The 17,780-nt window shown below is 41.2% G+C and overlaps 1 protein-coding gene across 3 annotated transcripts in view; it reads right to left on the bottom strand.

The window, feature by feature from the left end:
• The window catches only part of lig1 (ligase I, DNA, ATP-dependent), a 73,492-nt gene that overhangs the window by 28,878 nt on the left and 26,834 nt on the right, over positions 1-17,780 (bottom strand). For all 3 annotated transcript variants that reach the window (XM_017411070.3, XM_025004808.2, XM_017411072.3), the window contains exons 8-18: positions 15,784-15,870; positions 15,095-15,151; positions 13,744-13,802; positions 13,220-13,333; positions 12,952-13,118; positions 12,547-12,623; positions 12,257-12,348; positions 8,611-8,710; positions 8,369-8,454; positions 7,028-7,143; positions 3,043-3,138 (exon numbers count right to left, since the gene is read on the bottom strand). In XM_017411070.3, coding sequence (XP_017266559.1) covers positions 3,043-3,138; positions 7,028-7,143; positions 8,369-8,454; positions 8,611-8,710; positions 12,257-12,348; positions 12,547-12,623; positions 12,952-13,118; positions 13,220-13,333; positions 13,744-13,802; positions 15,095-15,151; positions 15,784-15,870 — 1,051 coding nt within the window. The remainder of the gene's footprint in view (positions 1-3,042; positions 3,139-7,027; positions 7,144-8,368; positions 8,455-8,610; positions 8,711-12,256; positions 12,349-12,546; positions 12,624-12,951; positions 13,119-13,219; positions 13,334-13,743; positions 13,803-15,094; positions 15,152-15,783; positions 15,871-17,780) is intronic.

The raw sequence follows: 17,780 nt of genomic DNA, 5'->3' as shown, positions 1-17,780 counted from the left end.
GTCAGCAGCACTGACAGACAAAGGAGGAAAAGGGTGAGCGAATATTTAAGAAGTGTAGGGAGGGAGTGGGAGGAGAAGGGTAGAGAAGGCAGCGACCAAAAAGGTGAGATTACAGACAGGTAGCATCAAAGTTGGGGAAAAACAGATGAGACGAAAAGAGACAAGGGTGAATAAAGATAAGAGTCAGAAGTACTGAGAGAAAGAGTAAGTATCATCAAGAAGTAATGACGAACAAAGGAGAGGAACGATTAGATGGAGACAAGGGGACACGGAGAGCAACAAGGTGAGCACGAGAGGGAAGACGTCATGTTGCCTTTAAAGTTTCTGAAAAACCGCAGAGATGAAAGTCTGAGAGGGCAGATGTTATGAAGAGCGAAGAGACTCGGAGGTGAGATCGACTCAGGAGCAACACCAGCATTCAAAGCATGAGTCCACAGCTGTCAGACTTATTTATTTATTTCCTAAAAGTTTATGAAAGTTCTGCCCAAGCATCTCTTAACTCCGTCAAGAACGCAAAAATGTTATTCTATCATTTTTATTCTAAGGGTTGTTAACTGTACATGTGTTTAAAACAGGGGTGGAAATTAAAAAAGTTGTGGGGCAGTTGTGGTGCCCTACAAGCTGAACAACACCTCTTTCTGGACACTGCATGGAAATAACTGGATTGTTTTTATTTTAAACCATTAAAAGATGCATATCTGTACATAAAATATTCAGACAAGTGAAATTTATTTCTGTGGAGTGTTTTTGAAGTATTTTTTTGTGCTTTTGTAAGTTTTTGTATGTAAGTTGTAATGTTTTTCAGACACTTGCTGCTTTTAATGCATAGATCTATTTGTGCTACCCGCTTATATTTAACAGGTAGGATATTCTGATGAAGGAAGNGATTTTTGTGGTTTTAGAAAGGTTTTNGTCGTGGATATAAATTGTTCCAATGCTATGCTGAGCATAACTCCTAAGCTTCCACTTCAGTATCCGATGATATTTAACATTAACACGAACCGCTATAGTTTTCGGTTTGTAAACATGACGGTAGCAGTTTTTGACGGGTAGCACCGACCGTTAGACATCGCTGTTTAGCCGTGCTACGGTAGGAAAATCTGAGAGGAAGCACAGATCGTCAGAACACCGAACGCACACTGACCGACGTCATGACGTCATTGATTTAGTTTAAAAAAACGTTGTTTAACTTTCGGTTCTTCCCTCGGCTACTCTTGAAAAACATTTTTGTTGTCTGCCACCCGCTTAACTCCAGAAATGTTCCGCCACATTGCTAATGCTACTCCTCAAATTGTTTCTTCTGCTTGATTTTTATTGGTGGTTGGTAAACAACAGTGGCGTGTGTTGATCAAATTCACACGCCACTGTGGCGGGTTCAAATATTTACCCGCATTTGGCCGGTGGCGGGTGCTAATTTCCACCCCTGGTTTAAAATGGCAATTATTGTTTTATTTTGTTAACACTGATTTCTAAACACAGACATTAGCCTTAGAAGACGCTGATAAAAACATTCTTCATCCCTCTCGACTGGTTCAAAGCAGAAGATTTTTTAATTTTTTTGTTTGTATGTTTACCTCTGGAGGAAAACCTTTTTGTGATCTCGTAAATATTTTTTTAACAGCTGACATTTTGTCAGATCAAAGCAAGAAAAGCACACGTGTGATTAAATTAAATTTGACGAAGCCTGCATTTTTGTTTAACTGAGCGAGATCAGGAGATGTGACATGAGGGACTTCCTGGGTCCCTTTTTAAACGTTGGTGATTCCACCTGAGCTTCACCTGCCGTAACGAGTCAGAAAGAGCTCCGTAAGAGAGCGGGGAGATGTGAGAATACGAGAAGAGAGAGAGAGCTGGAAAGCAGCAAGCAACAAAGTATTCCAGCCAGCTTTGAAGCAGGAATTCATCTGATCATCAGTGACTTAAACTGCCTGGTACAACAGAGTGCCCACCCAGCAGAAAGTGTTTAATGTGAGGCAGTAAAAGAACAGTTCGTAGCCTAAATAACTTCCCCGAGCTCCTATTAGCGCTGTCAGTAAAGAAACAAATAAAGCTGGCATGTAATAAGAATAAAAATGAGCTGCGCAGCAAAGATTTAGTGAGGGAGCTACACAAAGCACAGCCACATGTGTTTAATATGAAAAATTAGCTCTTTTTGCTTCTTCGGAATAAAAAGAAATAACATTCTCTGCTGCGGTAATTAAGACAAACCAAACAGAAGTGCTTCAAGATGGTCTGCTCCCCTCATCACAGACACAATAATGTAGTTGGAAACACATCAGCAGAATTAAAAAGTATTACTGGAGCACAGAGAAGAGACTTTGTTTGACCTGGATGTGTGACCTTCCCATCTGCATCCTCTCATAAGCACAAATTAATCTGCCATTAACATATTTCAAACAATCAGTGTCATTAAAAATGAACTCAACTAAAAAAAGGGGGAGGCACAGTCGACCCTTTCTGCTAAAGCACGACCGAAACAGAAGAAATTGTGATAAAGCACTACCTGCCCTGATTAGGACAAAACACGTGGGAATTTATTGGGATGTTACTGATGTCTGTTCACAGTTTTGAAACCAGCACAGATGTAGATTTATGTTCCTTTCGACGGCAGGAAAACACCGAAGCAGTGAGCGCTCAGATAACCTCAGGCAAACAGCCAAAGCCTCGGGTGGTTCCGATCTCCTCCTCGCTCCACGCCTGCCCACAACTGGAACTTGAAGCTCAACAACTGGTGGTCATCCATTAGGACGACGAAGTCCCTCTGCAAACTGGCTGTCGTGCATTAAAAGGTTGTTTTTATGACTGCGTGTCGGCTGCAGGAAGCCAGAGAAACGCCCACATTTCAAACTGTGGCAGGCAGGCGAGCATAAGGGGGATTGATGAGAATAAGGTTGACAAAGAGAAAAAATAAAAGACGAGCGCGCAAGATAAAGGTGTTTCAGCTGTGTGTAAAAGCCCTCATTTGACAATCACAGCACAGACCCACTCTCACCTTTCCCCGAGGGCTGAGCTGCAGAGAGCGCGCCGCTGAAGTGTTTTTACCTTGGGAATGCGAGAGATGATATCGGGGTATTTGCTGGTGTTGTCTTCCTGGTTGCGGCTGAATATCCGAACTTCACCGCTCTCCAGAATGTGAATCTGGAGGGAGGAGGGGGGGAGGGGACAAACAATACAATATATAAAAACAAAATCATGCGATTCAAAGAAGTCAATACGATAACGCTGAGATCTTATCAAGTTTGATAGATGAAAGTCTGGAAAAGACATGTTGTAAAGCTTACAGCGACTGTCAACAACGGCCCGGGGGACGCACGTGTAGACGGAGCTACCGCTTCAAAGCGCGGCGAGGCAATTAAGCTTTTTTGTTAGGATGTCTGCAAAACAATCAGTCCGGTGTCGGATTACGTGATTGTAGAGCGAGACTACAAGCTGGATCTCAGCCAATTATCACTTGTAGTCTTTGATGACATGAATAGAGCATAATCAGTGAGGACTTCACAGTCTCACACTGACAGCAACAGCAGCTCCATCTCAGGGTTCCTACACAGCTCCTGGCTTGAACAAAAACATTTTCAGATCCAAACATTTACTGTAGATTTACAGTAAACTTATATAAAAACGTGTCACAGAGGAAGGAAAGGAACGTGTGGTCAGCGGTTTATCGGCAAAGACAGAAATGGCTGATTCAGTTTCACAGATGCTAACCTTGTAGAAGCGTAGACTGACATATTTTCAGTGCTAAGTTGCACAAGAACATCGTTTAAAATTCTGCCATAACTATTTGGTGTCAACTCTGTCTATTTAGCAAAACTTCTCCTGAACCGAAGGATAAATTTGAAAGAAATTCTCAGAAAGTAACGACTGGATGGACATCTACAACAAAGATGGCCGATACAGCTTAGCGATCTCAGCCATCACAAAAACAGCTATAACTCAATCAGATTTACAGATGTTGAGATAAAATTTGATGAGGTAGTAGCTGAGAGTCATTCACAGCTTACAATCTGAGTGTGACATCTTATAATTCTGCGTGTAATGATATTTTCAAGGTTTAATCAAAATGACTTCAACTTTCTCTACACAAGATAATATAATTAGTCTAAAACTCCAGCATCAATTCAATAAAGTACTTTTACTCAAACAATAAAAGAGCTTTATTAATAATGGCATATCACTTGATTTTCTCAAGAAGAAGCGAACGCTTTAGGGCTGAACTAACTTCTAACCGTCAAGCTGAACACAACATACGCAACATATGACAAATGTTTCGCACTTAAATAGCACTTTTTTAAACTAACAAGGCTCAGAAAAGTGTTTTACGATGTATTTCACGTAGTCACACATTCACACATAGCTGCTATGCAAGGTGCCGTGACTGGGAGCAATTTGGAGTTCAGTGTTTTGAGCAAAGATTTGTCTTCACGTGGAGGTGATGTGGACGAAACTGCACACCTTAATGTGTTGGTTTCAAGGCTGCAACCAGTAAAAAAATCTACAAATTAATGTTCAGACTCAATCACTAATTGCTGGGTCAAAGACTTTTGAAGAAAAAACTCAAAATGGGTCACATTTTAACCTGTCTGCACGGGCAGCTTAACAGTTTAGGTTCGACTTGTGTCAAACAACCGTGAAGTCCATATTCTCTGTTTTCTGCACACAGATATAGTAGCTGCAGATTTGATAAAAAATGAGTGACCTACAGCTCAATAATGAGTCAGAATGCACATTGTGTAGACACAAACGGAAAGAAAAACACCACATTGTGATCTGAAATCGCATCAATAAATATGCAGCGCTGCAGACGTGGAGTAATTGTGCAGAGGAGCGCAGAAGAAAAGAAAAAATAATAATTTCAAAAAAGCTGAAAAAGGAATCCATGTGAATCATCTTTTCACGAACTTTCCAGCTATGCAATTGGATTTAATACAGCAAACACAAAAAGCAGGTGTTAACCGGTGCTACTCTTTATGCAGCGACATTGAAAGTGGAAATGAGGTAGTTTATTACATCGACTGACTCACCATGACACTATTTTATTCATATTTTAAATTAATTCAAGCTACAGTTAGTGATCTACAATGACATAATTGCTTTTTCCATTTTTATTTATTTTTTTAAATCTGACTGTTTTAACAGACACACTAAGATTTGTGGTGCTGGATTCAATAATCAAACAACTACGCAGCTTTCTGCCAACGTATTTTATTTTGAAAGGAACAGAAAGTGGAAACTATGGTCACGGGTAGGTCCTGCCTTGTTCCAAACTGCAGGGATTTAATAACTTAAATAAAACAAAAATCTTTTTTCTTTTGCTGCTGTGTACCTTCAGAGCCTGTTTGATACTCACGGTTTCTCCGTGTATCTACAAATGTTTACAAAGTTTATGCCCATCGCTCCGTACATCCAGCAGCCTCCGAACCGTCGGCACACTCATGGTCCATCTACGCCCAAAACACGTAGAGGTTTAATATTAGCTACTGTAGCGTCCTTTCACAGCAATACGTTTGAGAAAGAGTTGTTTTATAAGCGTGAAAAATGGCCCCTGCTCGGCTAGCTATTAACCTAGCCTGGACGAAGATTTCTGCTTTTTCCAAACTACATGTCCTATGACTGATGTTGCTGCTGATAAGGTAAGAACTATTTATGACGATTAGACAGAACATCATTTTAAAGATGGCCGGACTGTCCTTTTAATGTTCTCCAATGCAGCTGAGCTCGGCTCTACGCCTCTTCTGGTTCTGCTTTGCTCGCTTTATTTCTGTTAGCTGACCTTTTTTGTGACTTGATTAGTGATTTATGAACGGAAAGAGGCAGCTTAGAGATGGACCGGCCTTTAAGGCCATTTTGCAGAACCGCTCTGTGAAAGTACCTATAGGCTAAACAATCTAAAACGTGTCTGTAATGACAGAACAAGCCAAAGCTATAAAAGCACGAACATGTCACTGCATTTATCATCAAAACCGTTCACGACAGAGCCCCAGCTGTCAGAGCGGAGGTGGAGGAGAAGGAAGCTGCTCAAACTAAAACCTGAGGCAGTTCCTAAAAACAAAGACTGGTCCTGAAACAGGACGTGTAATTCTACTGTCTTCTCCTCAAAGGCTCCCGACCGATAACTTTCTTCTTCAAAATTTAGTCTATATTGATCTATAATTTAAACTATGCTAATCTATATTTAATAAGTAACTGCACAGTAGGCTTTATATCATTTTTAAAGCGCATTTTCTACATTTGACCTGCTGCGACGACTCTTTTTCTTCGTTTACAGTTTCTTTCCTTCAATTCTCGCCAGTCTCGAACAGATAAATTCATAAAAGAAGAAAACAGATGCAGAGTAATTGTGACTCATCTGCTGCCACACAAGAAGATAGTGACATTCTTCTGGCAAGACGCACACATGCACACACGCACACAGACGGGGAGTGTTGAACTGGAAGAGTGTGTCACGAGTCCCCCTGCTGGTTGTTTGAGGTAAAGTCTACTGCAGTGAAGAAAAGGAGGCAGAAAAAAAGGAAACGTCATCGAGCTTGCAGCTTCATGTTTCTCTCCCTGCGTCTCATTCAACTCAGTTCAAAGGCTCTTTATTTGCATGACTGTCCAAAATTAACAATACAGCTGAAGGGGTTTATATTACCGCCGTCTTTTTCATGTTCCTTAAAACTCCCTCACGCCCTCCACCGTCTTGTTTCTTTAAATTTTTCTCCTTCCCTGTGATGTGTCCTGCTCCCTCAGTCTCCAGCCTTTAATCTCACCTATCTCCACCCTTTTCCCCATCAACCACCTGGCCGACAGCGGCGGCGGAGGCTTGCTCTGCCCACGGGCTAAGAGTAAAAGTGGCACGACTGTTTATCTTGAAAGAATAGGCACAGGCACACGATCCAAGCGTGCAACAGCAATGCCTCATATTAAAAAATAAAATAAATAAAAAATCACAGCCGAGAGGTACGGGCATACAAAATTCAGCAGGCGTATGCAGGGTGTCAAACAAACAGTCACTTCTCAGCCTCTGTAAACGCACACAGACACACACCTGTGCACGCTCGCCGTCGTATTTGTACTCGCAGGTGAAAGCCGCCTCATCAAACTTCTTCATCACCTCGCCAACACCCTTGGTGGGGTGCGCCAACATGGGTCTCAGCGGCACACCTGCAGAACGAAGCAGGGGAGGTGTGAGAAAAAGGAAGAAGGAAACCAAAACACGCAGAGCTGTGCTCTATTTATGACCTTTAAATGAAAAGTCAGGACTGTAGTTGGGATTTAGCCCTAAAATAAAAACGTTCTCGTCTGACAGAAGCTGGTGCTAACAGGCCTCCAGGTTTACGAGAGCGAGACACGTCTCAAATCTGTTTGAGAAAAAAAAACAAAAACAACAACTCTCGAGCTGTGAAATTTTTCTTCTATGACACATTCTCACACGAAACACCAACATTACTCCCACAACTGTTTCTGCGACAAAACCACAGCTGAAATAAGTCGTTTGTGCTCTTATTTGGCCATAATATTAAAGTTCTCTGACTCACGTCCCCTCGGGCGGCTGAGGGAAGCTTCAAAAGCGTCAGAAAATACAGAGCGACATCAAAATCCTTCAGCTGCAGCTTTAGAACAAGAAGTTGATATAAGACGACTGTTTACTTCAAATCAACTGCTGCTGATAACAAAAAGCAGCTTTTCTAAATATGTGGCACTTCAGAATAAACAGTCTTCGAAATAAAAGGCCAATCATTCATTGAATGAATGCATATCACCCAGTGCTTTTCACATTTTACACCAAATTCCAGCCCATTATCTGTAAAATTCACTGAGGTATAGCCATTTCTGTGCAGGCTAAGGTCGATAAACTGTGGCCGCCATCTTGAATTGGGTTGACTCTAAAAGTTAAAGAGTTGCAGATGTACATCCAGTGATTATTTTCTGAGAGTTTCATTCAAATCCATCCACTGGTTGACAAGATATGCTGCTAACACTACAGACAAACAAACAAAACTATCACCACTCCACCTTTGCCTTCAGCTGAGGGTGATAAAATAAATAAATCCGGCTCCTCTAAATATGTGGCACTTCAGAATAAAACCACCTTCTAAATAACAATTGTTTACCTGCCAAAGGAGCTACTACATTTATCTAATTGACCAAAAACAGCCAATTTAGTGTCCCAGTGTAGTTCTGTGCAGAGGGTGGCTGCTATTAATTTTTTACCTTGATGCCAAAGCTTCCCTTTAGACACAGTAATTGAAAGCTAATTCTTAGTTTAATGGTATCCTTTTTAAGATAAATGGCTAAAGTAACAGGCTGTACTCCACTGATTAGCTCGATAACCACACAGCAGTCATTGATTCGGATGCTATAATCTGACATTTGAGAGGCTGCTCACCTGGAGTCAGCTTGCAGTGATGGGGAAGCTGCTCGATGCCTTCTTTCAGCAGAACGGGAACGATGACGTCATAATTGGGCATCTCGCTGCACAGAGAGGTGTTGTTTGTTAAAAGAAAAACACAAAACAGAGGAGGGGGAAATCAATATTTTCCAAAGTACTTAAAGGCGGTGATGCATTGCAGAGGCACAGAAAAGAGACTGCCAAGTGAAAGGAGGGAGTTGAGTTTAGGCCTCGGTTACCAGTAAGTTTGCTTCAGAATCAGACTCTTCTCTTCGATCCGGGCCCGCCTGCTCTCGGCGCTCAGACCCTTCCCTGCGTCGATCACAGCAGGGGGAAAAGCTAGACGGACAGAGGGGGAAAAACATGTTTTTCAAGCAGATCTGAGTCAGTGTCTGAAATTCTGTATAATCAACATTTATTAGGTAGAAGTTGGAGTTAGAGCTGGACAGATTTTAATTTTACAGCTGTTATCTCCCGCCACTAAAGGTGAAGGTGATAATGTTTTTAAAATGGGTTTGTTCTTCTGTAGAGTTAGCAAAATATCTCAGATACGATTGAAACTTTGTATATCTACAACTGGTTTGGACAAGATGGCCACCACAGCTAATTGACTTTACCAAAGACAAAACAATTGATATAATTTAGCCAGTTTTATAAGTATTAAGCTAAAAATTGACATGGTAGCAGCTGAGCATCATCCCCAATACATCAAATTTTGCTTAAATTTTTGGCAATAACCTGTTTTTATCAACCCTGTCTGTCTGTTACCAAAATATTTTTGATGAATTTAATGAAACTTTGAGAAAGTAATCACTGATTATACATCTACAACTTATTAATTTATGGAGTTACCCGATTCCAGTCTAATTAACCTTAGCAAACACAAAAATGGTTTTAATTCAACAACACGTCACACACGGTTTGACCAAAACGGCTACAACGCCATCATTTCTCCTAATCTGATTTTATTCTAAAACTCTGTTACGAACGGCAGTGGGCGACATGCATTCCTTCAAGGATTTATTTAGTTATTATCAAAACGAGAAGGGGAAAGGAAGGAGAAAAACAAAAAAATGACAACTTTACAAGCTGAAAATGTCAGTCCTGGTGTATGAAAAGGTCAAAATAACAAAAAATAAAAAAAGGACCCAAAATGATGTATTTTGTTTCACTTCATCACATTAGTAATCATGTTAGAATCATGACTGAATGAGTTACGAGAAATGATTCGTTCTAATGATCCACTGGAGACCGGAGTAAAAAGAAAGGGCTCTTAGTTGACCTGCCTGATTAAATAATGGTGAAACAAATAAATAATTTATTAAGAAAAACATTTCAACACCAGAGCAGAGATCAATGCAAATTTCCCCACAGAGTTCCTCATCTAATTGACTTTTTTCTTTTTTTTAAAAAACACACACCTTCAGTTGTGACGAAACAACACGTTTTATGAAGCTGGGATGGAAAACGTCTATGATTCGATGTCGGGGATGTCTGGGAGTCGAGTGGTGCGAGATGGGCTGTCGAAACGGCTCTTTTTTTTATTCAAACAATGAATTTCACCAATCATTATTGGTGAGAAAATATGCTCTCCGTGTCAAATTACGCACATGGTTGCATATATTGGTGAGGCGCGAGGTTGTACGCTGGCTTTAACACGTAAAGTAATGTTAATTAGGGATTTTTTCTGCGCTAATTAGCGCAATGAATATTTTAACACCGATTTAAAGAGTAAAATCTAAATAAAACATCGCTGCACTTCACTCTCCTTTCTATTTGTTTTAACTTCAAGTCGAGTATATTTTATTTTTTCTTGGTGTTCTCATCTCAGGAGTACTTAAATCATGCCTCAATGGATCTTAATAATTGAGTATTTAAAGTATGCATATCTTAAGTGGCTGAAACGCGGCACGGCCCAGTCTCTGATCTGTAAACGTATAAAGTTTAGACTGCAGTAAAATCCCCTCCAGGTTCAGACAGTCTGAGGTGAAAGTGGACCGTTGTGAGAGAGGCGGATCATAAATCATGCAGGAATAAATCTAACATTGGCCTTTCTGAAAGAACAAACTTTCTAGGTGCAATTACTCACAACAAGATACCACAGTTAATATTTAAAAAGTTTAGACAAATAAGCCTTTTCAGCATCATGCAGCACAAAGCCTTTACTTTATTTCTATTTGTTGCCAGATTTGCTTGTCTGTTGAGTGTAGACATCTCCTGAACATCAATTATACAGACATTGAGCTAAAATTTGGTGTGGTAGTAGCTGAGAGTCATCCCCAACACATACTCTGAGGGCTAATCTGTTCTTAAAACTGCCTGTCTGTTAGGAAAATATCTCATGAATCACTGGATGTCCACAGCTGTTCCACTTTAGCCAACTTAAAAATGACTAAACCCAGCCGTTTTTACAGATATTCAGCTAAAACCTTCAATGTTTGTAACGGAGAGTCGTTCACAACAAATACGTCACGCTCTATCGCAGGGGTGTCCAGTCCTGGTCCTGGGGGGCCGCCGTCCTGCATGTTTTAGATCCTTCTCTGCTTTGATTCACCTGATTTGAACGACTGAGTGATTAACAGGCTTCTGCAGGACTTGAAGACCTGCTGAAGAGCAGAGAAACATCTAAAACCTGCAGGATAGTGTCCCTCCGGGACCAGGATTGGACACCACTGCTCTAACGGATCACAGGACCTCAGACATAACGTCGTTTACGAGGTTTGACCAGCGTGGATATAACTCCAACACTTCTGATGATCTTTGTTTAAAACTCTGGCATGAAAAACAGTAGATGATATGCATTTCTTCAAGGAATGCTGGGCTTTAATTAATTTAATAACAAAAACTCTAAAAGGAAAGACTGATGATTTTACAAATACATGGATGTGAAGTCTTTTACATCCTATAATGATGCTACCAGCAGACAGACGATCGTCAGGCTCCTTGCTCCCTTTGGGTTTTATTCTACATGAAAAGAGAAATGGTTGACACTTCAACAGGTTCTGCAAAGTGCTTAATGGTGTTTCACATTCACACCTGTAAGGCACTTTCCATTTCATACATGCAGCTCTTTCTAAAGTCTCACCCGTGCAATGATCGAGAGCAATGAAGGGCGAGGATCCCCCAACCTACAAACTGGAAGGATCTACAACTGAGTCACAGCCGCTCCGGTTCACTGGACATCCAGCTGATATAATACAGTTTAACACAGGAGTCAATCAAGGCTGCGACTGCTGGACACTACCTGATGAGTCAAAATTGTGAGAAAATGGGAAAAGTCTCACTGAATTCTGCATGTTTGCAACCAGCAAGTAGTTCAGCTGCGTTTTGTGCAGCCAGTTTTTGGAAAATCACAGCTTAGTTTTGTGTGCACATCTTGGAAAACTGCATTCTAGGCCCTGCACATTATTTCATTGCTCACATCATAGCCGTCTCAGCTTGCTTTGCACCAACCGTGGCGCCGCCCTCACGTTGATGATTCAATCTGCTGGAGTACGCTTTTGATTACTGGTGGAGCTGCAGGTGTCAAAATACAGCTCTTGCACTCCTGAGGCAGTTTGCAGAAGTCTGCAACAAAATTCAGAAGGGTTCAAGATGGATTCAAGACACCCCAAACAACTCTGTGGCTACTCAGAGAGAAAATTTCTTGCACAAATTTCCTGAGCTGTGATGCAAAGAAATGTGACACAGAGTGGGGGGGGGGGCTCGATATCTGGAAATAACTTAGCTGAAAAGCCAGCTGCAGAGCTTATTTTAGCTTCAGTTTAGAGTTTGACAGGGCAGAGCAGACTTTAGGATTTGGTCCCCGTCACTTACAATGAAAGACATCTTTTAAGGGCCGTGGTGAAACAGCAGGAACGATTAGAGCTAACAGGAGGTGGTTACCTTGTCCAGGTGGGGTCAAACAGACAGCTTGGCTCAGAGCAGAAAGCACGCTCTGCTCAGCGAGGCCAATCCTCAGCTTCCCAGCCAGGGACCTGCCCATCAAAACATCAACAACAGTCAGTGTGGACTCTTTTGCACCTGCTAAACATGATAAGCGTTGCACACTGAAAGGCTGACACACTGGGAGGTGTGAGGCCTGTGGAATACATATGTGTGTATAAATGTGCAGATTCCTGTGGTCACACAAGCAGTTGATCTGTGTGTGTGTGTGAGAGGGAGTCTTATTTTACCTGACTATGTAGCGGGCCTCTGAAAAGCGGCATGCCACAAAGAGGCCTTTGATGATGTCGATTTTCTTATTCATGGCCTGAGGCAGGCAGGAGGAAATTGAGATTCACAGAGGAAGAGCACGAGAAGACAGAATGCAAAAAGACTGAGGTTACCAGCAAGTACACGTTCAAAGCAGGAAAAAAAATAAAAGAGACTCATCAGTAATGCGAAGGGGGGGGAGGAAACAAACTAATTGCAGGAGAGAGATTTCAGCCAGGTGAGAACTTATTCAAAGGCTGAAAAATTCACCTCGAAAGTAGACGAACTAATAATTTCCCTCCCAATAAACAACCACATTAACATTTTTCAGTCGTAAAGTAAAAACTGCGCTGTCCTCTTAATAAAAACATCATTCTGTGGCTCACCGAGTTCCCACTCATGCTGGCAATTTCCTTCAATTTCCTGAACACGCCCCCTGCAGTCAGGCTGGCCGGCTGGAACATCATGCGCTGGTTGCTACGGGAGCTCTCGGCCACGAGGCCCAAGTCTCCCTTCTCCTGCGCCTCCGCTTTAATTTTGTCCAACTGTCGCCCTAGTAACAAGAACAAGACGGTAAACAGCGGCCGCCTATTCGGCTGATGAGCGCAGAAAGGTTGCGTCTGCCCGGCTAAACGTTGGCGCGATGGTGTTCACCGGTTGCTTGAGCGACGGCTTTCATCAGCACCGTTTCCCCGACGCCGAGCTCCATCCCCAGGTAGGCAGGGCCGAGCTGGTTCAAACACAGGTACACGCAGCACAGCAGGTCATCTAGGAGACGGAGCGACATGCAAAAAAAAAAAAAAGTGTTTAAAGCACACAACAAAAGAGAAACACGGGCACTCACAGAAACAGCAGACAGCAATCATAAACTCGACTGAAATGCTCGCACGGCAACACGCGGAGGGAATACAGACTGCCAGCCGTCACACAACACAAACACAGGAACAAGATAAACACAAGTCAACAGCAGAGATTTTCAGAAAGTCAAAAAGAGACAGTGAAACACAACATATCAGCATAAACTTTATCCAAGTCCCCCAGGTATGTACACACACACACACACGCACACAAACAATGACTTTTATGTGCAACCTGGCTCCTGCCGTCCTCTCCTTGATGGAGTGGCTGGCAGCCAGCTGCATCAGCATGCATTACGGCAGAGATAAAGCAGCATTTACCTGGAGAGAGCAGCAGCACGGAGCGAAACAGGTTTGACAACGTCTCGATGTTCCTCAGCCTGCGAAGTGACAAAAGGAACACACGAGGAGGGCGACTTAAATGAATTTCAAGCCCATCGTGTAAATACTGGGAGGAAGGAAATGAGATTTGTCTGCAGGTTTTTAATCCTTAATGGGACCTGGCGAGACAGATTAGGAGTTCATTTGTGAAACACTAAACGTCGGTTTCAGGTAGTAAGTCATTCCTGAGGCATGAGCCATCTAATATGTTTACAAGATAAAGGAGATTTTTACATTTTCAGAAGATTTTCTTCATCAAAATCTTTTCCTTTTAGGCTGGTTTCATTTCTTTTTGCTTTTATGCTCTCTTCAGCTGTTTGTAAAACCCAAGAACTCCTGGAATCTCTTTCCTTCGGAGTTTTAAACTTTGGTCAAACCTTAAAAATAAAGTTTAGTACAAATGTCAAGCTCAGAGCGTGTGTTGTGAATGACTTTCAGCTACTACCACGTCAAATTTTACCTTAATATCTGTAACATCTGTACAGCCATGTTTGTGTTTGCTTGCGTCGATTAGCTTTGGTGTCCATCTTGATTTAAGGCGACTCAGAAAGTTAGTTGAACGTCAACGGATTACTTTCTAAGAGTTTAATTTAAATAAAAAATTAAGTGATTGATGACATATTTTGCTAACAGACAAACAGGGCTGGCACTAACAGGAAATGCCAACGTTTTAGGAAAGAATATTGCAAAATGTAAAGTGGGGGGGCCTGCGGTAGCTCGGTGGTCAGAAATCCTGAGGCTGCAGGTTCGACTTGAGGTTGCGTCAGGAAAAGCGAGCGAGCTGTGGCGAAACGTGTGCAAAATGTTTTGTGCTTGGGGTTTGTGTTGGGGATAATGCTCAGCCACTTTTACTCCATATTTTAGCTCAGTATCTGTAAAACTGGCAGACTTTAAGTTTTCTAAGGTCAGTTGGCTGTGGCAGCCATCTTGAACTGGGTTGACACTAAATGTGAATCAGTTGAACGGGTACAATGAACAAAAATGAATAGAATTAATTAAAATCCATCAAATGGTTCAGGAGGTATTTTTGCTACCAGACCAGTTTGAGCTCAGAGTATGTGCTGGGAATGACTCACAGCTACTACCACAACACATTTTAGCCTTCCGTGTTTAGCAGCGAGGAATAAAACTAATTTTTAACATTTCTTCATGTCGTCTGCTCCACCATCATATTAGATCAAATCTCCTCTTTTCTTTCTCTGTAATTTGATTTCAAAACACATTTGGAATGTGTGCACTTCCTGAAAGGGTGGCCACTCCCCCCGCCTCTTCCTCCATATGGAGCTCTTACCTGCCAGAGTCCTCTTCAATCTTCTCAAAGGTGCGAGCCACGGCCAAGTACGGCACTCTGGAGAGAGATGAGCGCGTCGTTAGCAGGCGAAGCATCGGAGCAGACAAGATTTTTACATTCACGGCGTTTAGCTGACTCCAACGTTCGGGAGCAACTGGCAATTAGTGCAGCGGGAGGAACCGCTTTGATACGAGGATCTCAAGCTGCAGGAAAACGAGAGCAACGAGGACAGAGGTCGGCGCTGAGGTGTCGAGAAAACAGAGTTCTGTTTGGTTAATATGCTGCGGGAATAAGCAGAGATTTGTAACCTTCGGGATCTAAATGCTTTTTAAATACTTTAAACAACCACATAATAAATAGATTAAACAGATTTGCTTTTTTTTTTTAAATCTCACAAGGGTTTTGTTTTCAACTTTTATTGTTGAATGTTTATTCCGTTTTACAAGATGAATGAAGCCGCAGACGTATTCCCATCTGCCTTAGTTAGTCTCATGGTTTTTTGTCTGTATTAAACAAAGCCCTGCCACCCGAAAGATAAGATTTGAAACAGAATTTGGCAGAATCATAAACAAAAATATAAAGCTCCAGGGTTATTCTGACACGCAGCGGCTTTGTGTGAAAGATTTGTTTGTAAAGTGCATCACATAACCCCGAAACTTTTCAGTGAAGAGGAGAAGTTTCAGATTTACTTTTGGCCTCGTTTCCAGCAGGCGTGCTCCATCGGATGGTAGTTCGGTCTGGAAGGATCGTAGTCCGTCTGTCCTGAAGTCGAGTCGCTGGAAGAACGAAAGGAAGAGAAAAAATTTTAAAAAAAGATTAATTTGTGTCTAATTAAAACCTAAACCAGAGCGCGGCCACTGATGACAAGAAATAACTGATAACACAAAGAAACTCTGAAATAAAATGAGAATTCAAAAAGGACATTTTCAAAGTTTCAAAGAACAATTTAAAATGAAAGGAAGCTGAACTATCATGGAGTTTGTTAAAAAATAAAAAACAGGGACATGATTAAAGGATTTTACTCTTTTAAATATACAGAGAGGGTTATCATTTTCCTCCCTAACATGAAATCATTTCAGTTTATCAGGAACAGCAACTAAAGCTCAGAACTTTATTATCACCCGCCGCCTGTTAGCAAAATATATATTCACTGAATAAACTTTAACTGATTAAAACTCAACACAATTCAAGATGGCTGCCACAGCCTACTGACCTTTAAAAACTCAGAAATGGTCAAAATTCAGTCAAACTGAGCTAAAAAAAATGGTGTTAAATTAGCTGAGAGGGATCCCAGCTCATATTCTGAGCACTAACAGAATGCAATCTTTATTTAAAATTTAGTCATTAACTTATTGGAGTCAAGTTTGTGTCTGTTAGCAAAATATCTCATGACCCACCAAATGCATTTCAATTAAACTTCCAGAAAATATTCATATATTCATAACAGATTTCAGTCAATTTCATAGATATTGTGCTAAAGTTTGGTGGAAATGGAATAAAAATGTGAAAATGTTTAAATATTTTTGTTAAAACTATTAAATTTATTTACCAACTTTAGTGTTTTGTTGTTCGAATTTCTCCCAATTAGGCCCAGCTGAGGTTCTCCAGGCCTCAAAGGCAAATAAGTTTTATTTGTTTCATTTTTTTTACTTTTGTTTCTTTATTACTTCGTGTTTTAGAGTCAATAAGACCTAACACTCGCATAAATAATGATACAGAATTCGCATCTTATCCCCACTTTAATTAAATATGATTTGGATTTAATTGTGGCTCTGATTTGAACATTTTCTACACAGATCAGTTCCATATAGACATTTTTTCCAGGCCTGATAAAAGAGGTAAGGGACAAACGTTCTGCTGTGGCTGTCTACATTTTATAAACACTTTGAAATGTTTGTTTTGCTTTAAGTAGTCGCTGTGCAGTAATTAAGAGCCGTTGATAGCGCAGGTAATCACATCACATCGAGAGTTTTCCCCGCAGGCAGCAACATAGATGTTACATTAAGAGTAGAGCTCCATTATTGATTTCCTGGTAAACTGATTTGTTTCTCTCAAAGTATTTTTTTTATATGTTTTGGTCGGGGGGTAGTGGTGTGGCTGCAGTCCTTGGTGATCTATATTATATGTAGGACAACTTTTATTTCTTACACTTAAAGTTTTTATGGGGAACTCAACAAGTAATCAAAGTGTCAGTTTATAAAAGCCGTTTCCTGAACTACGAATAAAGTTAACAGAAAGGAGACATTTTAAAAACGTTTTTCTCAAATTTACGTAATTTCTTGAGTTCTTAAAAAAAAAAAAAAGTATGAAGAATGTTTCAGAAATACAACAGATTTTATTTATAAGGGTTTTGAAACTCCTCTCTGCAGGATGGTTGTAAATACATACAGATTACGCTTGATAACCTTTAAAAAGGGAGTCTGCAGCACCCAGCCTGACCCAATAACACACACACACACACACATAAAAACGTTGGGTTACTTAACGTAATCCCTGGTTCTTTGATAACAGAGTGAGGTGTTTCACTATGGGAATCGCCTCAGCGTGACCAACTACGGAAGCTCCAATGACATCACGTCTGTCTGTGACAGACAGGTTGAGCCGTGACCGTGGCTCCACCCACCATCCAATATCACGGCCAACCTACCCCTCTCAACTCATTCTAAGCCGGTTTCTTTCCGTGCTC

Source organism: Kryptolebias marmoratus, linkage group LG20 (assembly GCF_001649575.2).
Source record: "Kryptolebias marmoratus isolate JLee-2015 linkage group LG20, ASM164957v2, whole genome shotgun sequence".
In the NCBI taxonomy this organism is placed as follows: domain Eukaryota; kingdom Metazoa; phylum Chordata; class Actinopteri; order Cyprinodontiformes; family Rivulidae; genus Kryptolebias; species Kryptolebias marmoratus.
This window is presented reverse-complemented; position numbering and strand designations above follow the sequence as displayed.